The 25,797-nt window shown below is 42.2% G+C and overlaps 1 protein-coding gene across 2 annotated transcripts; it reads left to right on the plus strand.

The window, feature by feature from the left end:
* The first annotated feature begins 52 nt into the window (after positions 1–52).
* ghdc (GH3 domain containing) lies at positions 53–25,488 on the plus strand. Of its 2 annotated transcripts, none has more exons than XM_071392362.1 (11): positions 53–150; positions 1,071–1,370; positions 18,589–18,785; positions 19,000–19,194; positions 19,635–19,754; positions 19,946–20,243; positions 22,895–23,090; positions 23,537–23,608; positions 23,777–23,910; positions 24,223–24,311; positions 24,636–25,488. In XM_071392362.1, the coding sequence occupies exons 2-11, from the start codon at positions 1,082–1,084 to the stop codon at positions 24,852–24,854; spliced, it is 1,809 nt and encodes a 602-aa protein (XP_071248463.1). In that variant the 5' UTR covers positions 53–150; positions 1,071–1,081; the 3' UTR covers positions 24,855–25,488. The 2 variants fall into 2 exon arrangements, with proteins under 2 accessions (XP_071248463.1, XP_071248462.1); XM_071392361.1 differs by lacking the exon at positions 53–150 and adding an exon at positions 496–765.
* The last annotated feature ends 309 nt before the right edge of the window (positions 25,489–25,797 follow it).

Here is a 25,797-nt window from a genome sequence, read left to right on the forward strand (position 1 = left end):
TGTTGTAGTCTGCCAATAAACTTCAAAGAAGAAGAAGAAGAATTAGCAGAGAGGAAGAGGCAAAGCGAGAGGGGTATACTCCGCCCAAAATTCGTCTGCACAAATAAGACCATGAAGTGAGGAATTTTTGTATGGAGGTCAACAAAAAATGTAATTACTAATTTGCTATGTGAGGCTTATTTGATCGAATATAAGTGTCGTAAATGTTAGGTTGTGTAATATTCATATGTGTAAACATATGTTGCGAATGCACTGATATACGTGGACGACCGTGGCATTTCGGCAACTTAAAAAAAAACTACTTTATATTGCAGTTGTGCCTGACATGCGTATCTGCCCTCTCATTGACTAGAATCACAGATAGTTTAGTTATACAATTCTTTGCTAGAATGGTCCCATGTGATCTCGCCTCCCTTCTATCTTTGACGAAATGTCCATTGTTAGTGGCCACTCGACCATCTTGTCTATATAATAGAACATCTTTGGTAACCGGTCGAAACAAGGAAGTGAAGTTCTTGCTTTAAAACATCTTGCAGAGTGAAGAATCCTCATGTTTTAAACTTAGTTAACGGACTGGACAATGTTTTTCCATTCGTTAAAGTTAACAAATTGACAGTTTTAACGTGAACGAAAACCTTTTATCTTATTTTGAAATGTTTTATGAGTTGATCAGTTCGATGGCTATATTAGTGCGCTCGAAATTGATTTGTTGTGCATTAGTCATTACAATTCTCTCCATTATTATAGCCACTGGACAAAGTCTTGGTAAGCTACATTATGAATATTTGAAGTGAACCATTGCTTTGACTACTGAACTGATAGCCTAGCGGTGATGTATGTGCGCTTCCATGGTGATAGCCCTTTTAAATATTGGTTCATTAAACTTCCCGTTCTTGGTGAAAAATAACTTCTTAGCCTATGTTCAGAAACAACTTAATGGAATATGAACAGCCTATTGCTATTTCTGACGAATGTAGATTGATCATGTTTATCGACTGATTGTTATGGATGTGTGTAGACCAACAGCGCTCTCGCGTGACCGATTCTGTGCTTTCCACCTTGTGTAACAGAGCTCTTCGGGATGCTGCGTCCTTTGCCCAGTGTGCTTGGAGTCCTGTCTTTGGGTGGAATGGCGCTGCTTTGGAGGGACATACGCTCGAAAGTGAAAGGAGAGAACCGGACTTTGAGCAGTCTGCTAAGCCAGTATTTTGCCGTGAAGGTTGTGGGTTGGCTGGGTAAGCGGCAAAGAGGGAAACAGGAAGCCGATACTCTGAATATACGGCAAGTTCAAGAGGAAACTCTTCTAAAGCGCCTGCGCAAGAACGCGGACACATGTTATGGAAAGCAGTATGATTTTAGCTCAATTAAAGGTAAACATTCCACGTTATTATAAGACACTTGCATAATAAGACACATTTGTTCACTTGGACAATATAGCCACCAATGACCATGCACGTTCTGCTCTCAGCATATTCGACCTCAGCAAAAGCTTGTGATGTAAGGTCATTATGCCAGTGATGTAACTTTTTGCTAAGTGATTGACTGCCTCTATGTTCTGATGACATGCTTGCGATAACTCACATCACATTTCCTCAAATTGCAATAAATTGTATGACGTAGGCTAGCCCAAGAATGTACTCTTTTAAAAGTAGTGTAGATGAGCCTACCATTACTAAAGCCTTTTCAGACTGTAAATCGGATTCAGTCTTTTACCATTACGTCTTGATGTTACCAAATTAAAATATTGAAACCAACCTGGCCAGATAGTACGATTTGCATCAATTCTGCCATCAACCAACCTGGCCAGATGGCAGAATTGATGCAAATCATACTATCTGGCCAGGTTGGTTGACGGCAGAACTGACGCAAAACGTACTATCAACCAACCTGGCCAGGTAGTATGATTTGCGTCAGTTCTGCAGTCACATTCTGCGATTGGTTTGCGAGACTGGTCAGCCGATTTAGGCTACGTCAACTGCAGCAGTGTATTTGATCTGTGCCAGCAGCTCAGAGAAGGCTGCATTTGCACCGCAATTCTGGGTATTCCTGCATCTGCCGGAACCCCTCTTTATACTTCTATTGGTCTATTTTTAACTTAGGACAGGTGTGAGGCAGGGGCGTTCAAGTACAGTAGGTGGCGTTAATGCACAACGTTGGATGCCAGCTGCGGATGAACCCCTCAGATGAAGAGGTGGGGCAACGGATACTGTCCATCGGTGTATGGCTAGCTAGCTGCCACCGTCCCTTCTTCAATGGTGTTCATCTGTGGCATCCAACGTTACATTATTGTGCATTAACGCCACCTACTGTACTAGAGCACCCCAGCGTCCCGCCTGTCCTAACTTGAAAATATACCCCGCCTGTCGGGCACTGTTTTCCTGCAGTTCTGTTAACTTCTTGACGCACAGATCCCGATTACGGGATCATTTTCGTAAACAACCGCTGAATTGCAGAGCGCCAAATTCAAAAATAATACTAAAAATATTTATAATCATGGAATCACAAGTGAAGTATACCAAAACACAGCTTAGCTTGTTGTTAATCCACCTATCGTGTCAGATTTTGAAAATATGCTTTACAGCGAAAGCAATCCAGGCGTTTGTGAGTGTATCAATCAATGCTAGAACAGCTATCCTTAAATTAGCTTGGTCACGAAAGTCAGAAAAGCAATGAAATTAATCGCTTACCTTTGATAATCTTCGGATGTTTGTACTCACGAGACTCACAGTTACACAATAAATGTTATTTTTGTTCGATAAAGATTCGTTCTATAACAAAAAAACGCCATTTGAGTTGCATGTTATGTTCAGAAAACCACAGGCTCGTTCCGGTCCTGAAAGGCAGAAGAAAATTCCAAAAAGTATCAGATTAAAAAATAATACAAAAAATATTTATAATCATGCAATCACAAGTGAAATATACCAAAACACAGCTTAGCTTGTTGTTAATCCACCTATCGTGTCAGATTTTGAAAACATGCTTTACAGCGAAAGCAATCCAAGCGTTTGTGAGTTTATCAATCACTAGACAAAACAGTAAGAACAGCTAGCCCCAAATTAGCATGGTCACGAAAGTCAGAAAAGCAATAAAATGAATCGCTTACCTTTGATAATCTTCGGATGTTTGCACTCACGAGACTCCCAGTTACACTATAAATGTTATTTTTGTTCGATAAATATTAGTTTTATAACCAAAACCCGCCATTTGGTTTGCGCATTATGTTCAGAAAACCACAGCCTCGTTCCGTTCCTGAAAGGCAGACGAAAATTCCAAAAAGTATCTGTAATGTTCGTAGAAACATGCAACGTTTTTTATAATCAATCCTCAGGTTGTTTTTAACATACATAATCGATAATATTTCAACCGGACGGTAACTTATTCAATAAAAGAGAGAAAGAAAATGTCGAGCTACCCCTCTCGCGCGCAGGAACTAATCAAAGGACACCTGACTCGTTTTGAAAGATTTCGCTCATTTTTCAAAATAAAAGCCTGAAACTATGTCTAAAGCCTGGTCACAGCCTGAGGAAGCCATTGGAAAAGGAATCTGATTGATACCCCTTTAAATGGAAGAGGGGCAGGCAATGAAACAGGGATAAAAAAATAAAAATAAACACCTCCGGGTTCAGTTTTGTTATACTCACAGACAATATTTTGACAGTTTTGGAAACTTTGGAGTGTTTTCTATCCTAATCTGTAAATGATATGCATATTCTACGATCTGGGCCTGAGAAATAGTCCGTTTACCTTGGGAACGTTATTTAAAAAATAAAATAAAGATTCTGCCCCCTAGCTGAAAGAAGTTATCAACGGTGAGAGAAGGTGTTTGGCAGGCTGTAGCAAAGGACACTGTGTTAGCTAAGCCAGCTAGTCCTAAGGAGGACTCCAGTTCACAGCAGGCAGGTGGCGGGACTGACTCCGTTTGTTAGCTAGCTAACTATCAAACTAGTTAGCACACAGTGTTGCACCAGCCTCCCGTCTGTTGTGCTAGCGGGAGGTGGGGGTGACTGGTAGGGTTGCACATTTTGGGGAATACTCAGAGGTGGAAACTTAACGGGAATATATGGGAATTAATGGAAATAAATGCACATGAATATGGCCAGTCTGTTTTATTGGCCAGTCTGAGATATGGCTCTTTTTTTTTGTACTACTAGAGACCAAGCGGTCTCGAGACCATGTATTGGGTGTCTCGGTCTTGTCTCTGTGTTGGATACATTTGTACTCGGTCTTTCGCGGACAGTGAGGATTCATAGTTTCTTGCCGAGACCATCTGGAGTAAAAAAAAACTCATAATTCTCAGCTTCCATTCCGTCAGCGCATAAAACCGATTCGCCAGGCCAAATATATACACTCCTTTCTTGAAACATTAATATTGTTAGCCGTTGATGTTACTCTTCAATAACACAGACCCCAAAGCAAATCAGGGGGAAGAAAATAGGTTTATTCAAAGAGGACAAATCATAGATGTTATGCTGAGAGGTAGATAGATGTTCATTCTCCAATGTCCTTAGTGATTCTCCTTCGAACAAAGGGACAGGATGTAGTTTTATAACCCAGCCCTAGCCTGTGGTTGATCAATTAGAATTCCTTGCAATACAACTGGGCCAATGGCCAAATAAGATGTATCCTATTTCAGGCTCAATGTATAACCAATTTGGACCAATGAGAACTTGCAATGTAGCTATGAGTACCTGAGTGAAACTCCTCCCATGTCTCTGACCCTTAGTACTCTGTTGACTTTTAGTCCTCTTGACCTTTAGTACTCTATTGACCTCTCGTCCTCTGTGTTGGGTATTGTCTTTAAAATATTCTTACACTCCCCCCCCCTAGACCATTTTAAAAAGAAATATACTTAAAATGTATTTTTAGAAAACAACATGAAAAAATAAACTGTATAAAAAACATTAGCAGTAAGCACAAAATCATTCACATGAAACACCTTGCATTTCTATGAAACACAAAGGGCATATATTACTTGCTGTTGCAATAAGAAATAGATTTCAAACAAAGTTATGGAAAATAAGTATTAACACGTGTGATACCACATCTGAGAGAGCATGGTTCGTTACAGCACCGAGGACAGTTACCACAGGCACATTGACCACAATCATAAGTATTGACCACAATCACAAGTATTAACACGCGTGGTGTGATGATGAAGACCCTTATGATCCCCACCACCATCTTGTGAACACCACAGACATCCATCTCCAAAAGGACACGGTTGATGACTCTTATGATATCCCCTATCACGTAACCATTTAGCAGACAAACATCGGGCAATAGCACACTAGATAACCTGGATGAGGATAAGAAAAACTCCCACTTGGAAGTATCATGCTCACCAAAAAAACTTCCCCATGTACCAAATTGTAGAAGACAACCACACGACTAGGCCTAAATCATCTGGATTGTAATCATGATATTTAGCGCACTCAGTCCGGATCTTTTGGATTATGTAAGTACAGCATTCAGCACAAATTACAGCACATGTACCCCCTTGTACAGACAGAAGATAGTCCAGGGCCAAACGATTTTGCATCGCCACAGTCCAGCAGTAATTAACTCAAGACTCTCAGCTGTACTATTAGCTAGGATTTCCAAAGAGTTTGCCATATTAATAACTTCCCCGTGCTATTTTTAGAAATACCAGAAGAGGGAAAAGCAATCGCAAAGAATCTCTCCGTTTCTGTAATCCCACGTTTTATGACGGTGTGAAAAAAGGAGAATTCACAGACTGTCTTACATGGGGTACGACATGTCCCAAATAACAAGACCCCAATAACACGACCCTAATAACACGACTTCGGTAACCAGCAATAGGCATAGGATCCACAGATAAAGTAAGTCCCATTAGGAGCTATCATACCATTGTTGATGATATTACCAAAGATATTGGCATAAAAAGTCATCATAGTGCCATTACTGAGAGTCAATTCAGCAGACATTAGACATTCCGCAACCTTAGCACCGTCACAGGCAGACAGGTCTGTTGTTTTGATCACACTTACTCTGTCCTACTTTGACAAACGCGTCCTGGTGCAGTTGAGACAAGTTCCAAGAGAGTGACCTATTCAAACACAACCACTCAACAGGGGTATGTGTAATAACTAGGCAAGGTGGTCGCTGATTAGTGTCATTGGTCATTTCAAATGAAGGAAGGTACCGATCACTCCAGGATGTCAGCTCCACCCCCAACTCATTCACATGTTTTTGAATGGGGACACATCCAGGAGTCTCAGGCCTCCTCCAGCACCTATCTACAGAACTAGGTACTCTCGCATGTTGATACTCAACATTCTCACCCCAATTAGTACCAATAATTGCCTTATACCAATTAACATCTTTCCAGATACCCAACATTTCACTCTGGTCAAAAGGAATATCCCCTAATGGAATAACTGTCCTTGATGTGAATGGAGCATATGTACAAACCCAACAAGTACTTTGGTTGACTACTGTGGCATAGTGTAGAGAAAGAGCTAGAAACGTATTGACCCCTGAGTGTCCCTCGTTCTGCTGATGCATCTCTGTGTTAGAAATAGAAACACCACCCACATCCTGTATTAGGAGGGAACTCACAAGGGAAATGATTTCAAACATTTTTCACTTGTCTGCAAGACGAGCAAATAAAATTGTCCTATTGTCAAGGTAATCATTCACCAAGTCCTTTAAAAGTGACCAGCTCTTCCACACTGGTATCAGTCTCACATAAATAACTATTATTATACTACTATTATTAGTTATTATTAATAATAACTATAATTATGTTCTGACAGTCTGCCGGTAGTGAGGAATTCTTCCGTTCTATTGGTTGGTAAGGACTTCTCTAAGGAACACTTCACCGGTGATCTTGTATCATTTCAAGTACAGTCCTTGGGCCAAGGAATATTGCTTCAGCTTCAGACCATAGATTCTCATTAACCTGTAAAGAAGCAAACAATAAACTGAAAGGAACATGTCCTGGTTTTCAAGAGAAATAGATGTTTCACATAAATTTCCCTAAGTAAGCATGTCCCGATTTTCAGGAAAACGTTGGACATTTCACCTAGATATCCCTAATATGATGACTGCGGAGTACAACATAGAAGTTTATCAGGTTCTGATCATCTTACTATGCTTCTTCTCCCGAGATTGGCCCCCGATTTGCTAATCAATCAGTTCTTTATTCGCCAGGCTCCGCTTTGTCATCAAAATGGACAACCTTGCAATGAGTGACATGTAGCCATTGTGATGTTCCCTAGACTTTTACTGCTGACCTCGTTATGAGCAAAACTTGATAAGGACCTTCTCATTTTGGCCCTAATGTGTGTTACATATTTTTTTACTATCACACACTGTCCTGGTACTACATCATGTCCCCCCTCGGGAGTTATTCCCCACGCTTATTTTACATGTCTGTCTGCTTCCCCTACTGCATTAGAGAGTTGTATGCAATAGTTAACCATTCATAAAGTGAACGTCTGCTTTCCTCAAATCTAACGTGCCTGTCACTATCACATTGTCCATTGTAGCAACTGCCCAGCCTGCCTTCCTCACACCGCCCTCCACCATACTTGAACTACATGTGTATAAGATAAACTCAGGGTTTTCCAACGGATGACTCTTCTTAGTAAACCCATCAGAGAGCTGATCCAAAACCAACTCACAACAGTCGTGTTCAAGTAATGTGGTATCTGGAGGAAGCGTCAGAGAAGCTGGATTACATGGTGTGTTACGTTGTATGATGATGTTAGGAGCCTCCAACACCGTCAACCATTTGCTGTGACCTGTGCAGCTCGATTCATTGTCGAGTATGAACAACATTTTGTCAGAATGTGTCTTTTCAGGTATACCCATGTCCAATAGATCTTTAATCACTACTTTAGTACCGTCCATGGCTTGCAAAACAATATAAGATATTGTTTTGTGCCAAGTGGGGCAACACCTGTCAAGCACCTGCATCAATCTTCATTGGACCAATTGAAATTGATAATGTTTCATATCTGTCTCCCCCACTCCTGTTGCTCTCATCTTCTTGCCCGTGTACTGACATACAGTGGGGAGAACAAGTATTTGATACACTGCCGATTTTGCAGGTTTTCCTACTTACAAAGCATGTAGAGGTCTGTCATTTTTATCATAGGTACACTTCAACTGTGAGAGACGGAATCTAAAACAAAAATCCAGAAAATCACATTGTATGATTTTTAAGTAATTAATTTGCATTTTATTGCATGACATAAGTATTTGATCACCTACCAACCAGTAAGAATTCCGGCTCTCACAGACCTGTTAGTTTTTCTTTAAGAAGCCCTCCTGTTCTCCACTCATTACCTGTATTAACTGCACCTGTTTGAACTCGTTACCTGTATAAAAGACACCTGTCCACACACTCAATCAAACAGACTCCAACCTCTCCACAATGGCCAAGACCAGAGAGCTGTGTAAGGACATCAGGGATAAATTGTAGACCTGTACAAGGCTGGGATGGGCTACAGGACAATAGGCAAGCAGCTTGGTGAGAAGGCAACAACTGTTGGCGCAATTATTAGAAAATGGAAGAAGTTGAAGATGACGGTCAATCACCCTCGGTCTGGGGCTCCATGCAAGATCTCACCTCGTGGGGCATCAATGATCATGAGGAATGTGAGGGATCAGCCCAGAACTACACGGCAGGACCTGGTCAATGACCTGAAGAGAGCTGGGACCACAGTCTCAAAGAAAACCATTAGTAACACACTACGCCGTCATGGATTAAAATCCTGCAGCGCACGCAAGGTCCCCCTGCTCAAGCCAGCGCATGTCCAGGCCCGTCTGAAGTTTGTCAATGACCATCTGGATGATCCAGAGGAGGAATGGGAGAAGGTCATGTGGTCTGATGAGACAAAAATAGAGCTTTTTGCTCTAAACTCCACTCGCCGTGTTTGGAGGAATAGAAGGATGAGTACAACCCCAAGAACACCATCCCAACCGTGAAGCATGGAGGTGGAAACATCATTCTTTGGGGATGCTTTTCTGCAAAGGGGACAGGACGACTGCACCGTATTGAGGGAGGATGGATGGGGCCATGTATCGCGAGATCTTGGCCAACAACCTCCTTCCCTCAGTAAGAGCATTGAAGATGGGTCGTGGCTGGGTCTTCCAGCATGACAACGACACGAAGCACACAGCCATGGCAACTAAGGAGTGGCTCCGTAAGAAGCATCTCAAGGTCCTGGAGTGGCCTAGCCAGTCTCCAGACCTGAACCCAATAGAAAATCTTTGGAGGGAGCTGAAAGTCCGTATTGCCCAGCGACAGCCCCGAAACCTGAAGGATCTGGAGAAGATCTGTAGGGAGGAGTGGGCCAAAATCCCTGCTGCAGTGTGTGCAAACCTAGTCAAGAACTACAGGAAACGTATGATCTCTGTAATTGCAAACAAAGGTTTCTGTACCAAATATTAAGTTCTGCTTTTCTGATGTATCAAATACTTATGTCATGCAATAAAATGCAAATTAATTACTTAAAAATCATACAATGTGATTTTCTGGATTTTTGTTTTAGATTCCGTCTCTCATAGTTGAAGTGTACCTATGATAAAAATTACAGACCTCTACATGCTTTGTAAGTAGGAAAACCTGCAAAATCGTCAGTGTATCAAATACTTGTTCTCCCCACTGTATATGTTTTGCATAAGATTTGGGCAGTGACTTCAGCGCCCGTATCTACAAAACAATCTACTGCAAAGTTGTTAACCATCATGTTCACATATATTCCATCCGATTTCATATGTACGCCAGCTGAGATGGGATGTAAAGAGGAGGTCTATTAGTTTCCCTCCACAGCATCCAGCAAGCTCTGCTGCTGAGCCGGAGAGAGCTTCTTAAATTTCTACATCAGCATTGTGTCGTTGGGGCTGCTGTCTTGATTCCATTTTCCCTTAGACGGACCCTGCTTCTCCTGGCCATTTCTTATAAGAACACGTTTTCTTTTCCGACATTCTCGTTTGCAGTGACCAGAAATCCCGCAATAATGACATACACCAGGTTTCTTTTCTGCTGAACGAATAATGTTGTGCGGGTCCCGAGTGAAACCAACAACTCTGATAACAGCCGGTTTATTTTGTTGATTGATGTCTTTGCCCAGTCGTGACAACCTGTTGATGTTGTCACCATAGCTTTGTCTCTCCTAATCAGTAGTCGTGGAAACAAATGTTTTTTTGTTGTTGCAAATCATCATGGTGGATTACATCAGCTGATGGGTGATTGCACTCAATTACTCCAAAAATGGGACATCTTCATCTTCCACGTCAGTTAACCCACTGTGTCTAACCACTTCTGCTCTAAACCTTTCTTCAAATTCAACAAACAGTTATTTCGGTTTTTGAACACATTTGGTTATCTCTGCCCAATTGGCGGTTGCATTGGTCAAACCCTTAATTTTTTAAGGAAAACATGTATGGCTCTTTTTCCATTGGCCACATCTTGTTCTTCACCACCCACAGCTCTATAAACCTTTTTCTTCAAGTACTCCATTTTCACAGTTGTTCAAAACAAAGGCTAATAACTGTAACCCACCATAAGGATGTAGATTGTAGAGTTTCTTAGAACTCTCTTCAAACGGTCCCATATTTTCATACCCACGTCTCGTGGATGTTTGAAAGATTTTGACCGTTCATCCAACTGTTTTGGAGATGCTGATTTATGTGTGACTACTGTCACTGGAGGTTTGTCTTTTCTACCTTTTTTTATAGCCTGTGTTCTGGTTGGCCCAAGACATCGTTCGTCACCGCTGTCAGTATCCGTTGACTCAAAGCCAGGCAGTGCTGACCAGATGCTTGAAACCCAATCATCCTTGCGCAACTCAGTGTGAGGGTAGATTGAGGGAACGAATTGTCCACATGTTGGAGCCAATGAATATCTCCATTCAAGGTTTTTATCTGTTCACCAAGAGCTCTCAAAATATCTACACCTCTGCAATGTCCTATCACGGTTATCAAGACAGAATTTCTCATCCCTCTTCCTTACTTCGACCAATACAGTTAAAGACCATCTTGTTTTTGTCAACGAGTTATACAAAAAGCTTGGGGGGAAAATAGAGAATGTCTATCAGACAGATTCCATCTTTGTCAACAATGACAGAATATTTCTTTATCTCTTGCCTACACTTCTCCACTTTGAAATTATTCTTCGTAGACAGTGAATTTTAAATATTTTAAATGCTTACATCCGGAGGAGCTGTTCCGCCCTTCTCCAGAGTGGTTTTCTCACTTAACAATGGCATTATATTAACTTCAAAAGTAGTATAATATATATCTCTATATTTTATATATATATATATATATATATATATAATTTATAACCCCTTGAGGACTCCAACCTCCTATGTATAGAACACATTGTCTCTGTAGGGCCTAGTTCCCCATACAACTTGTGTTCACTTCAAAAACTTGTTGAAGGCTTACATTACCCACACATGTAAAAAAAAAAAAAAAAAAATGCTACTTAACTAGCAACTCACTTCTATGCAAGAAGGTTTCACAAAAAATAGAGGACTGGAACCCCTACAATAGAGATTTAACAAACCTGTAACAGAGCAAAGGACTCGAACCTTATACATCACAGATACGTATCACTCATTGTATGCACAAATTGTAACCTGATTTGGTTCTTTTACATGATATCGGTGTATATTCACCCAGCAATATGTTAGCAGTTAATCAGGAGATTAAGAGTTGAATCCTATGGTGGGCGCTCAGCCCTCTCTCTCTCTTCCCTGGATCAACACATAGTTGATGAGTTTTTTTTCTTGTTGTTCAAGAACAATTCATCCGGGTCACGGCACCAAGTGTTAGCAGTTGATGTTACTCTTCAATAACACCGACCCCAAAGCAAATCAGGTGGAGGAAAATAGAGTTTTCCAGAAAAGGTTAAATACATTGCTCAAGCTGTTAATCCAGCATGACTTATGCTGCGTTCAGGAAACTTGGAACTGGGAAATCTCAGACTTCAGTGAGTTCAAGACAATTGGGAACTCCGACTGGGAAAATACAAGCTCCGACTGGGAAAATAGGTTTTGAAAAGTCGGGAACTCGTGCCTCTTTCTAGAGCTCCGACCTGAAGATCACCAACGTCATGATTCAACATTGTTTTTTTCCGAGTTCCCAGTTGTCTTGAAAGCACCATAAATCCAGAGAATGCCAGATTTTGATGGAAACGTTTGATGACAAAATTTGCCCACAAGCAGGACCACCTTCCTGTTCAAGGGAGCACAGCACAACAACAGTGAGTCCAAAAATGTATTGTATGCTGCTGCATAAATGATGTAATATGCCAGGGAGATATGTATACTGTAGCTAAGAAAGTAATACAAAGTGTATGTTATGTAGTAAGCTGTTAGTAGTCCATGTGTCTCACCCTAATCATTTGATCCCCAGAACTTAGCCTACTGTTCTGACTTGGTGGTGCACATTTAGCCTATAGCCTGTTTTAAAGAAATGTCATCATCGAATATTGTAAGAGCTTTCTTTGTCTGCTTATATGCCCCCTTTTTTATCCTATGGTTCTGACTTGGTTTACAGGGAGAATACTGTAAGAACGGCCCATGTTCTGAATTATGTCATTGTACATTTTAAAAGTGCTGAACAAATAGTTATATTGACCATGTCCATCTTAGCTCGCTCGTTAATGTTTTCATCGAAATTACGGATCGCCTCTTATCCGCTCATCGTTCCCTTATGACATAGCTTGTACATCTCAATTGTTATATTATTATATTGCTCAATTGCTTATATAGGTCTATCTCATTAGTATCTTATTCATCATTTTAGGCAATGTTGGAATTATTTTATTGTTTTGCTTACTTTGTCTACTATAATTAGCTCATGTGCTTTTCTTGACAAGGAGGAGATACTACATAATGTTGTTGGGTCTGTAACCATGTTTGTCAGTGACAGTCTCTTCCCATTCAAATATTTGTTTTCAACAAAAAGTTCAGTAATAAACCCATGTAATTCCAGTTGATATTGCAAGGGTTATTGTGTTTGCACAATGCGCTATCTGTGCCTCGGTATATTGTACATAAAAGTGGATCCTCATGATTGTATTTTCCTTCCTTTTGAGACCACATAGGCCTAATAAAATACTTCAAATGGTAGGCTAACTGCGTCTCTCTCTCTCTTTCTCTGTGTGGTGGTTTAAAGAACAGTAAAGTTAAGGCCTCAACATCTTGCTGAGTTTATCTGAACTAACATCTCTCTGAATTTCTGTCGGTGTCCATTTTGAAAGTGCTGAACGAATAGGGCTACCTCGTCACAGCTAGTTTGCTTGTACTTGCTTTTACTTAGCGCTAAGTGTTAATTAATGCTATAAGAATAAACATTATGAACATTTACTGAACATAAATGTAATAATGTTTGTGTATGGTTCAAAAGTCAAAACTAATTTTGGCGTTCGTTATTATTGAAGGAGAAAGAAGTTCTTATCCACAAGGAGTCAGGAGTAACCACATTTGTTTAAGCAAGTCAGCCATGTCAGCTCTCTCTTCCCTGGATCAACACATAGTTGATGAGTTTTTTTTCTTGTTGTTCAAGAACAATTCATCCGGATCACGGCACCAAGTGTTAGCAGTTGATGTTACTCTTCAATAACACCGACCCCAAAGCAAATCAGGTGGAGGAAAATAGGTTTATTCAAAGAGGACAAATCATCGATGTTATGCTGAGAGGTAGATCCCCTGTCCCCTGTCCTTAATGATTCTCTCTGAAGAACAAAAGGACAGGATGTAGTTTTATAACCCAGCCCTAGCCTGTGGTTGATCAATTAGAATTCCTTGCAATACAACTGGGCCAAGTAACAAGTATCCTATTTCAGGCTCAATGTATAAACAATTTGGACCAATGAGAACTTGCCATGTATCGATGAGTCCCGGACTGAAACTCCTCCCATGTCTCTGACCCATTGATCATTAATCCCCTATTACAGAAAAAACACTTTCCATTGATTGTTAGTACTCTTTTGACTTTTAATCCTCTTGACCTTTAGTAGTCTATTGATCTCTTGTCCTCTGTGCTGTGTATTACCTTCTCTTTTTATAAAACACAAAGGGCCAGTGGTGTAGTGGGCATTTTTTTTCAGTGGGCATTGCTTCTACTCACTTAATCCCTATTGATGCTTATCAAAGTAGTGTAGTGGATGTATGTGACTTATCAATTATGTAGTACAATTCAGAAATCATGCACAAAGTACCCTACACAGTCGTAAAGCACGTGAAATATATTCACATGGGCACAGCCTTGTTTCAGCAGAATATCATCTGCAGGCAGCAAGCGTGTGCAGCGCCCAACTGGTTTTGGGATGGAGCAGTTCACAGAAGAATGACATCGGTAGCTGGTAGAGTTTTAACTTATGTTATCTGCCAGTAAATGCTAACTAAGGCAACAATGGGTATGCAAATCATGTATTGAAAATGTTTAGTCCGAAGTGTTGGTTAGTAGGCTATTTGTGATGGGCTATTGTAATCATGTGCTGTTTGCATCAGGAGCGTCAACATGGATGGGCCTGGGTGGACAGAGGCTCACCCACTGGGGAGCCAGGCCCTGACAGGCCCACCCACTCAGATTGATGTGGTTTAAGCATTGTTGTGGACTTAGTATCACATTTTGTATTTTTTTCTATTAAAAAAAGTGTAATTTTGAGAGTGAAAATCTGATTAATCTGTAGGAAAACTCATTAAAAAAACATAGGAAAACAGGATTTTTCACACCTTTCCTTCGCTGAATGGGCCATTTGGGAACGTTTGGCAAAATTAGAATATACCCACTTCTTCAGGCACCACTACACCACTGCAAAGGGCTGATGGAAAGACAGCAGTCACACACATCATGATGTTAAAAGGATGAACTCGGACATAATAAGCCAGTAGGTCCTAATCATAAGAATATAAAAACATTTTGCGTTTAGCACACAGTAACTGGTGACCAAAATTTTTTAAAGTGGAACTGACAGCATTTTAACTACTTTGCAGATATGAAACGCTCCAGCAGGTATATCTCACCTGTCACCCCGTAAGCCAATTCCTGCTTTGGCCTCCTTTCCTTCCAGTTCTCTGCTGCCAATGACTGGAACGAACTGCAAAAATCACTAGAGCTGGAGACTCTTACCTCCCTCACTAGCTTTAAGCAGCTGTCAGAGCAGCTCACAGATCACTGCACCTGTACATAGCCCATCTGTAAACAGCCCATCCAACTATCTCATCCCCATACTGTATTTATTTATTTATCTTGCTCCTTTGCACCCCAGTATCTCTACTTGCACATTCATCTTCTGCACATCTACCATTCCAATGACTAATTGCTATATTGTAATTACTTCGCCACCATGGCCTATTTATTGCCTTACCTCCCTTAGCTTATTTCATTTGCACTCACTGTATATTTTTCTTTTTTCTACTGTATTATTGACTGTATGTTTGTTTATTCCATGTGTAACTCTGTGTTGTTGTATGTGTTGAACTGCTGTGCTTTATCTTGGCCAGGTTGCAGTTGTAAATGAGAACTTCTTCTCAACTAGCCTACCTGGTTAAATAAAGGTGCATTTTTTTCCCCCCCAGTTTGTGCCACAAAACCAACTTTATAAGAAGTTTTAAAAATAGGTTCCATTTGACACAACGTTCCATGACGTACACTAAGGTATTGTTGGCAGAATAGATGGATGCAGTTCAATGCATGATTAATATTATTCACCAATACATTTCTTGGTAGCCCCAAAAATATTGCTATAAGGTTGTAAATCCCAGCTGGCCTGGTACATTATTTGCTGCCTCCATTTGGGAGGAACTGTTTCAGTTTCAATGACTCAATATTCTGGACAAAAACAGACAAATGTAACTAAAGCTGGCAATGTAAATACAATCAAACTAGCAAGGGCAATGATCACAAGTCAGTCATAACATGGCTAATAGGTTAGCGTATCTATTTATGTAGCAAACTAAAAACACCGAGCCTAAAGTTAGCTAGATGATCGGAGGATGTCATGTCATGCCATTGGAGGAGTGGCTGAGTAACAGAATTCTTCCCCTCATATCGTTTTTTGACGGCTATACACAGCTAGAGATGCAGGTGTCATTAGGTTAGCTAGCAAGAACTTGAGCGACTGTTATACATTTAGCATATCTCTTGTGTTCGCAAATTCACTCTGGCTATCTACTCTGATTTTAGAGCACTCTCGTCTGTATGTGCCAGAGCGCAGAACAACAGATGAATTTATGAACGTGCAACACCTGCTGAATATGACCGGTGTCAGTAAATGTAGACCAAAAAAAATAATAGTTAGTCAAGAATGCTCTAGATAACATGTAAACAACAGAACCAGCTCTGCTACAGCAAGTAAAATGGTCAGAGTGAGATGTTCTCTCTTTTGTGTCTGGAAGTAGCTAGCTAGCCAACTTTACCCAGTTAGCGTGGGTGCTTGGTTGGGACGAGCATGCGTTGGCAGGCAAGCTGCAGAAGGACGAGGAGGCTACAATTCCCCATCGTTTATCAGTATAATTTTGACTGCCAACTAGCTGAAAAAGTTTGAGAGTGTCTATCAAAATATCCCTTCATTAGATTTTAGCTCATCAAGCTCTGCTAGCATTAGTTGTTGATGTGCATAACTGGGGGAGAGAGAGCATACCTTTTCATTGTTGTTTGATCGATAGGACTGTAAAGTTCCCAAATGTAAGAGGACTCCTGTGGTGTTTACATATTTGCAGAAATCCATTCAGGTGGCTTTTGGCGAATGCGCTCTAATGATGTAAAGTCGCGCTGTTGCAACTGCCTGTAACAGTACAGTCCAGTTCAAAGTGAATAATGGCAGGCCCGTGTGGCAAATGGCGTGTTTGTATAAAGGTCTACTGTAGCTCTGATTTGGCTACAGCGCACCAGTCTGTGTAGACTCCGGTCCTGGACAAGACAGGTGTGTTTTATTTACTGCAGTGTCTATTAATTATCCAAACGCACGCCCGCTTTCCCACTCTATAATGTTATAGAATTTTCACAAATGCCTCAGTATACCTAATTCCCAAACATTCTAAGAATTTATGAAAATGTGAAAATGACCATATCTAAGTGATCGCTTGTCAGAATTTAGTGTTTTTATGTGTCATATTATTCCTGGGGGTGTATATGAACAGATGGTAATAAGATTTCATGTTGCTAAAATGCTGTCAGTTCCACTTTATAAATTCAACAATGTTTCACACCTAAGTTATTTTCAAAGAGATGGCTAACAGCAAGCACATTGCAATAAAAATAACAGTTCCACTCATTTGAAGCTTAACTTCTTGTTGGAAGTTATTCTTGAAAAGGGAGAAGCTAACAAATTAGCAACAACATCCTCTTTGACCTACTGCAGCTGCTGCAAACTAACCAACAACAAAAGCTAGCTAGCTAGATCGTGGGAATACTACTGCTCGCTATTGTGCAGAGACCGGTTGTCCTTCAACTGTATTAGGGCAACATTTCTTGAATGGCAGATGCCTTTTATCTAGCTTCTGGTGGCCTAGCCAATGACTTAGCTAGCTAGATTTATCTCCCCAGAGACCAGCAAGGAAAAATTGATATTTTTTTCTCTTCAGTGTTCACCCTTTCCTTTCCATCAAAAACTGAAAAGATTAAATCAGAACATAATTGAAAATAAGAATATGATGATTATTCTATTATTAGAATCAATATTTTATAAATCCTTAGCCTTTCTCTGAAGGCATAGAAGGCCCATTGTTATCCACTGTGTTTGGGTTAGTAAAAATGTGTTTATTTGACCTCAGCATTCATTTTTCACTGTTCTGACTGTCGTCTAAAGAATCCATATGAACACAGAAATACTGGACATTTTGAACAAAATTACAATCATGTTCTTGAATTGGACTCACATTCTTCCGGTCTTGGTCTTGAATCGACCTCGATTGAAGTTGTCTCCAACACAACACTGGGTTATGTTATGGGCAGGCGTAAGGTACGTACAACGAACACAATTGCATTTTATCGATGGCAATTTGAATGCACCGAGATACTGTGACGAAATCCTGAGGCCCATTCTGGTGCCATTTATCCGCTGCCATCACCTCATGTTTCATGATAATGTATGGCCCCATGTCGCAAGGATCTGTAGACAATTCCTGGAACCTGAAAATGTCCCAGTTCTTCCATGGCCTGTATACTCACCAGACAAGGTCACCCATTGAGCATGTTTGGGATGCGCTGGATCGACGTGTTCGTGTTCCAGTTCCCGCCAATATCCAGCAACTTCACACGGCCATTGAAGAGGAGTGGAACAACATTCCACAGGCCACAATCAACAGCCTGATCAACTATATGCAAAGGAGATGTCGCGCTGCATGAGGCAAATGGTGGTCACACCAGATACTGACTGGTTTTCTGATCCACGGCCCTAATTTTTTGGAAGGTATCTGTGAACAACAAATGCATATCTGTATTCCCAGTCGTGAAATCCATAGATTAGAGCCTAATGACTTGATTTACATTCACTGATTTCCTTATATGAACTGTAACTGAACTGTAAAATTGTTTAAATTGTTGCTTTTTTAATATTTCTGTTCAGTGTACAATTCAGACAATGTTCTGTGTCCTCAGATTGTGAGGCCTTTCGTACACGTCACCCGGTGACGACGTACGAGCACTATCGTGAGCTGGTGACGCGAGTGGCTGCTGGAGAAGAGAAGGTCCTCATAGCTGAGAAACCCCTTATCTTAGCCATGACATCGGGTACATCTGGGGCCAGCGCCATGCTGCTGAGCACCAAGGACACCAACACAGAGTTCTTCCTACAGGTCAGTCAGTGGAAATGCTCCCTATTAGCCCCAATGACAACTTTCCTTAGATACCTTTACTTGTTAGCATATGTAGTGGTGAAATCAAAGCTTTCACCTATCCAATTGTAAATACTGATCTTATAGGAAGAGAGGATGACCATTTTATTTTGGTCATGACTATGTGTGTGTGTGTTCTTGACACTCTCTCACTGTGTGTGTCCGTCCACCTCAGGGAGTGGCTGTGTGTCTGGATGCCATGCGGCGTGTGTTCCCGGCCAGCGACAGCCTCCAGCGCACCACCAAGTTCTTCTACTCGCCCACCTTTCGCCAGTCTGAGGCAGGCATCCCCATTGGGCCTAACTCCTCCACCCCGGCTTCGTCCCGCCACATGCTCAACCTATACACCACACCCGCACCCGCCTTCCAGGTAGGGTTGGCATCAGGGTTGTGTTCATAAGGGCACGCTGCAGCAAAATGTTTTGCAACGGAAAGAAAAACACTTATTTTATTCATGTAGTATGTCCTTTCTGTTTTCATCCGTTTAATTTCTAATCAACTAGACCCAGAATAGAATAGTGCGGTTTTGTCAGTTTCGTGAGACATGAAAATGTGCCTTCTGTGTTTGCCTTGGCTTTCTGGGCATCCCCAACGTACGCATGCTTGGAGTGGCAAAGGGTCAGTGCCTTGCTCAAGGGCATAACGGCGGAAGAAACAGAATGCTGTTGTCACAGAAAACATGTTTATCAAATTGTAAAGTGTAAATATGCTACTACGATAAACAGGGAAACAAAAGTTATCATTATGTGTCTTTTTGAACTTGAACACACTTCTATATTACTATATTTATGGTGCCAATCTCCCATCCAGGTGCCCAGTGAGAGAGACACCCTCTACCTGCACCTCCTCTTTGCCCTCAAAGACCCCAGCGTGGGCACCCTGGAGTCCAACTTCGCCTCCACTGTCTTTTATGCCTTCAGTGCCCTCCAGGTACTGTAGCTAGAGATAAACACACATACCAGGATTGGGAAAGCTGGTTTACTATATTGTGTAAATACTGTATAGTTGTACTCTTATGTAAAGAGTACATAGGATAACCCTCCATTGCAGAACTCTTACTAATGTGTAATTATTTATATTTGACGATGCCATCTTCTGTCCGCCCCTCTCCCCTCCCCCAGGAGCGTTGGCAGGAGCTGGTGGAGGACATCAAGCTGGGTCGGGTCAGCCCTGCTCTGGCCCTGGAGCCAGGGGTGAGGGCCAGCCTGGAGGGCCAGATGAAGCCAGACCCGGAGCGCGCCACCCAGCTCCTGACCCACTTCCAGCAAGGCTTTGTGGGCATTGCGCGGCGCCTGTGGCCCCAGCTCAACCTGGTGCTGGCTGTGGACTCTGGATCTAATCAGATCTATGGGGAGATGCTGCGGGAGCGCTATTGCCAGGGGATTCCCTTCTACTCACCCTTCTACGCCGCCACCGAGGGTGAGTGCACAGGAGACTCATCACCTTGTGACATCAAGAGTATACAGGCTTCATCTATTGAGAATGTCTGCCTCTTACAGTGCGTGTGTGCATGCAAGTGTGGTAGTTGGTTGAAGCCAAAATTATAGCAAAGACCATAACATAATCAGTGCTTAATTTAGACTAAAATAGGTGCCGGTACTCATTTTGGGTGCCAGTACTTCTCCGTGGCTGACGTGAGTAAAACATTAAAACGTGTTAACCCTCGCAAGGCTGCTGGCCCAAACGGCATCCCTAGCCGCATCCTCAAAGCATGCGCTTTGAGGATGCGGACATATACAATCGCTCCCTATACGGACATATACAATCGCTCCCTATCCCAGTCTGTTGTCCCCACATGCTTCAAGATGGCTACCATTGTTCCTGTACCCAAGAAGTCTAAGATAACTGAACTAAATGACAACCGCCCCGTAGCACTCACTTCTGTCACCATGAAGTGCTTTGAGAGACTAGTCAATGGTCATATCACCTCCACCTTTCCGGCTACCTTAGACCCACTACAGTTTGCACACCGCCCCAACAGGTCCACAGACGACGCAATCGCCATCACACTGCACACTGCCCTATCCCATCTGGACATAAGGAATACCTATGTAAGAATGCTGTTCATTGACTACAGCTCAGCATTCAACACCATAGTACCCTCCAAGCTCATCAACAAGCTGGAGGCCCTGGGTCTCAACCCCGCCCTGTACAATTGGGTCCTGGACTTCCTGACGGGCCGACCCAGTTGGTGAACGTAGGAAGCAACATCTCCACTTCGCTGATCCTCAACACTGGGGCCCCACAAGGGTGCGTGGCCATGCACGCCTCCAACTCAATCATCAAGTTTGAAGACAACACAACAGTAGTGGGCTTGATTACCAACAACGACGAGACAGCCTACAGGGAGGAGGTGAGGGCACTCGGAGTGTGGTGACAGGAAAACAACCTCTCGCTCAACGTCAACAAAACAAAGGAGGTGATCGTGGACTTCAGGAAACAGCAGAGGGAGCGCTCCCCTATCCACATCGAAGGGACAGCAGTGGAGAAGGTGGAAAGTTTTAAGTTCCTCGGCATACACATCACAGACAAACTGAAATGGTCTACTCACACAGACAGTGTGGTGAAGGCGCAACAGCGCCTCTTCAACATCAGGAGGCTGAAGAAATTTGGCTTGTCACCCTAAACCCTGACAAACTTTTATAGATGCACAATCGAGAGCATCCTGTCGGGCTGTATCACAGCCTGGTACGGCAACTGCACCGCCATCAACCGCAAGGCTCTCCAGAGGGTGGTGCGGTCTGCACAATGCATCACCGGGGGCAAACTACCTGCCCTCCATGACACCTACAGCACACAATGTCACAGGAAGGCCATACAGATCATCAAGGACATCAACCACCCGAGCCACTGCCTATTCACACCGCTACCATCCAGAAGGCGAGGTCAGTACAGGTGCACCACTTTATACAATGCACTCTAAAAAAAAAAGTCACTTTAATAATGTTTACATATCTTACATTACTCATATCACATGTATATACTGTATTTTATACCATCTATTGCTCCTTCCCTGTGCCGCTTGACCATCGCTCATCCATATACTTACATGTACATATTCTCATTCACCCCTCTAGATTTGTGTGTATTAGGTAGTTGTTGGGGAATTGTTAGATTACTTGTTAGATATTACTGCACTGTCAGAACTAGAAGCACAAGCATTTTGCTACACTCGCATTAACATCTGCATTAACATCTGCTAACCATGTGTATGTGACAAATAAAATTTGTTTTGATTTTATGCTTATTTATAAAACCCTCTTAGGCCTCATTCCCCCCTATCTGAGATATCTACTGCAGCCCTCATCCTCCACATACAACACCCGTTCTGCCAGTCACATTCTCTTAAAGGTCCCCAAAGCACACACATCCCTGGGTCGCTCCTCTTTTCAGTTCGCTGCAGCTAGCGACTGGAACGAGCTGCAACAAACACTCAAACTGGACAGTTTTATCTCAATCTCTTCATTCAAAGACTCAATCATGGACACTCTTACTGACAGTTGTGGCTGCTTTGACGGATGTATTGTTGTCTCTACCTTCTTGCCCTTTGTGCTGTTGTCTGTGCCCAATCTTTGTACCATGTTTTGTGTTGCTACCATGTTGTGTTTATGTTGTGTTGCTACCGTGCTGTGTTGTCATGTGTTGCTGCCTTGCTATGTTGTCTTGAGTCTCTCTTTATGTAGTGTTGTGTTGTCTCTGTTGTAGTGATTTGTGTTTTGTCATATATATTTTTTTAATCCCAGCCACCGTCCCCGCACGAGGCCTTTTGGTAGGCCGTCATTGTAAATAAGAATTTTTTCTTAACTGACTTGCCTTGTTAAATAAAAAATATATTTAGGTGCAGGAATTCCACAATACTTTTGAGCTAATCGGCTAAAGAGGTGCAGGGGCTCAAGCAGTAGTAAATCTGAGGTGCCAGTGCTCAGCTCCGGTGAGCACCAGCCCAAGTCAAGCACTGAACATAATTTAGATGGTACTACACGTGTGTATCTGTGTCTCTTTTATTTGTGTCTCTGTGTTCCTGCACTCTTACGTTATGTCTGTGTGTTAACATCCCTGTGCCCCTGCAGGTCTGATTGGGGTGAACCTGTGGCCTGAGGAGGAGCGGAGGAGGTACTTGCTGTGTCCTCGCTCCATGTTCTGTGAATTCCTTCCAGAGGCCAGTTTGGACCAGGAGACACCCGAGAAACACACACTGCTCATGGAGGAAGTGCAGGAGGGACACAGTTATGAGCTGATCGTCACCAACGCATCTGGACTCTTCAGGTAAAACATCATTGTACTTTAAAACATGCTAATATCAATATTTTGACTTCCATTGGTTTTTGGTTGGAAAAATCATTACGTGTTATGAAGAATCAGACTTTAATGTAACTTCAAACCAAGTTACTGAGCATAGTCACAATCCTTTCAGAGACCTTAGGATGATTTGGGCATGAGATTTAAAACTTGCTATTATTGGGTACATTGACTTCCATTGGAAAATGCTAAAGTTGGCAAAAAAATGGCAGTGGCTCAGTGTAAAAAAAAAAGGTGTGGATTACACTCTGCCCTTGTCCATAGACTGCTTACAAGGTAGGGAAACAAATATAACATTTTGTAATTTGAGTGAACTATCCCTTTAACTGAAGCTCCTCCTGTTGTTATCCAAGCACTGCATTTGTGTTGACTGATATGTGATTTGACAGGGATATCTCTTATTTGTCTCATAGATATCGTATGGGAGATGTAGTAAAAGTGGTTGGCTTCCACAATCAGTGTCCAGTTGTGGAATTTCAATACAGGTACGGTACTGCATCCGGTGTGTACCTTATCTGTACGTATGTGGGTTTGTGAGAATACTTGTGTGCTGATGGGGATAGATGCTGAGGGGATGGTATTTCTGCCTGTGTGAGACAGTTCTAAAGTACTCTTTGTGTGTGTTCGTTTATGTACATGACCGGTGTGTGTAGGCGGGGTCAGATGCTGAGTGTGAGGGGGGAGAAAGTGTCTGAGGTGATGTTTCTGGGGGCTCTGAAGCGAGCCATCAGCCAGTGGCCCGGGGCTCAGCTAGTTGACTACTGCTGCGCAGAGAGCGCCATAATGGGTAAGACGGCTCTCTACTTGCTTTTGTAGTAGTGCCAATTGGTGTAAGGTGAAGTTGTTCCTAGACGCTGATCTTAGGTCAGTATTGCTTTTCCCCCTCTAATGGTTAAAGTTAGGATTTGGGGAGGGAAAGCTGATCCTAGATCTGTACCTAGGGGAAACTTCACCCCAGAGTGATGCTGGGGTGACGTTTTACTGGAACCCCCCTCAAAGGGGGATTAGACCATTGAAGATATGACATATTGTATGTGGGCTCCAGACTGATGCAGTGGTGTATAGTGGTTGATCATCATGTATCATGTATCTGTTGCAGGAGAGTCATGTGGAGGTTCTGATCCTCACTATCAAGTGTTTTTGGAGCTAAAGGGGGTGAGGAACCTGACAGAGGAGCAACGCTACAAGGTAGGGAAACGTTTGTGTTCAGTTTCACTTGTTTCATTTCAGTACCTGTCAACATGAGTTCGCGTTCATTTCTTTGTTTTATGCCAATTCCTGGAGGACGTATTCCATAACTTGTTTTGGTTGTGTGGTTACGATGGAAAATAATATATTGCTCCTGAAATCCCTTCTATTTTGCCCCTCTTCTCTTTCTCTTTCTCTTTCTCAATCTCTAACTCCCTCTCTTTCACACATACTCTAAAATACCCTCTCGCTTGCTCGCACACACATACAAACAAAACAAAAATATACCCATACACACACACCCCACCTGCACTTGTTCACCAGTTGGACCAGTGTGTCCAGGAGGACTCGGCCGTCTACAAGTCGTTCCGGTTCAAAGGCAGCATCGGACCAATGAGAGTGCAGATGGTGGCAGTGGGTGCATTCAAGGAACTGCGTAAACAAATGATGGCCTTCTCCAACACCTCGGCCAACACGTTCAAAATGCACCGCGTACTACGCAGAAAGGAGTACGCCGACTTCTTGTTAGGGAAGACCATCTGAACGGCATTATGGGAAGTAAACTCGACCGGCGAGTGGAGACGTGTGTTGTGCTCTGCAACCGGGGAGAGGAATATTATGCTCTATGAACGTGAATGTCATTTGTTGACATAGTCATTTTAGCAGACAGGCAATCTGTGAAAATGACAAGTTACAACTATCGTTTGGTAACCCACTGAACAGCTACAGCGACAAGGGTATTTAAAATCATATGAGGAGTTCTGCTTTCTTATAATGGACACCATCTGTGTGTTAGAAACAAAGTCCAACTGGTTGTCTTGTCAACATTCTCCACCCCTTACATGGTGGGTGGAAATCAGTATCTTTCCCTCCAAACTTAGACAAAAAATCACTCAAGTCTTTCGACAATAATGGAACAACTGATTGTAAATCCACAGGCATCTAATGCCCACTCCTTCAGTGAAGATGATTTTCTTGCTCTTTTGGACAGTTAAACCTGTGCTGGATATACATACAATGTTTATATAATATGTTATTATAATGTTACATTTTGCTTTGCCCTTATCTTGTCCAACTTCATGGACTGACTTTGCCCTTTGAACCTTGACATTTACAGACAAAATTCAGTCTTGTACAACAATGATTTTTATTTGCAAATAAAAGTGCTAATACTGTATTCTGTTCTTACGCTGTCTTACACCTCCACAACGAGGTCAAAGGGAGAGTAGTGAGAGTGGAGCTGCCCCTTGGCCATCTTGCTAGAGGCCAGGGGTGTCTCAATTCCTGAAGGGCTGTTTGTCTGCTGGTTTTTGTTAATTTCCTTTCAATTTGTGTCCAATTAAGACCTAGACCTAGAGGGGAGTTCCTAACTAATCAATTACCTTAATTGACCAATCAAGCAGCAGGAAAAGTGAAAACCTGCAGACACTCAACGTTCCAGGACTGGGGTTTGACATATGCTCCAGACTAGAGCCCGGTATCCCAA

This window comes from Salvelinus alpinus, chromosome 3, assembly GCF_045679555.1.
Source record: "Salvelinus alpinus chromosome 3, SLU_Salpinus.1, whole genome shotgun sequence".
In the NCBI taxonomy this organism is placed as follows: domain Eukaryota; kingdom Metazoa; phylum Chordata; class Actinopteri; order Salmoniformes; family Salmonidae; genus Salvelinus; species Salvelinus alpinus.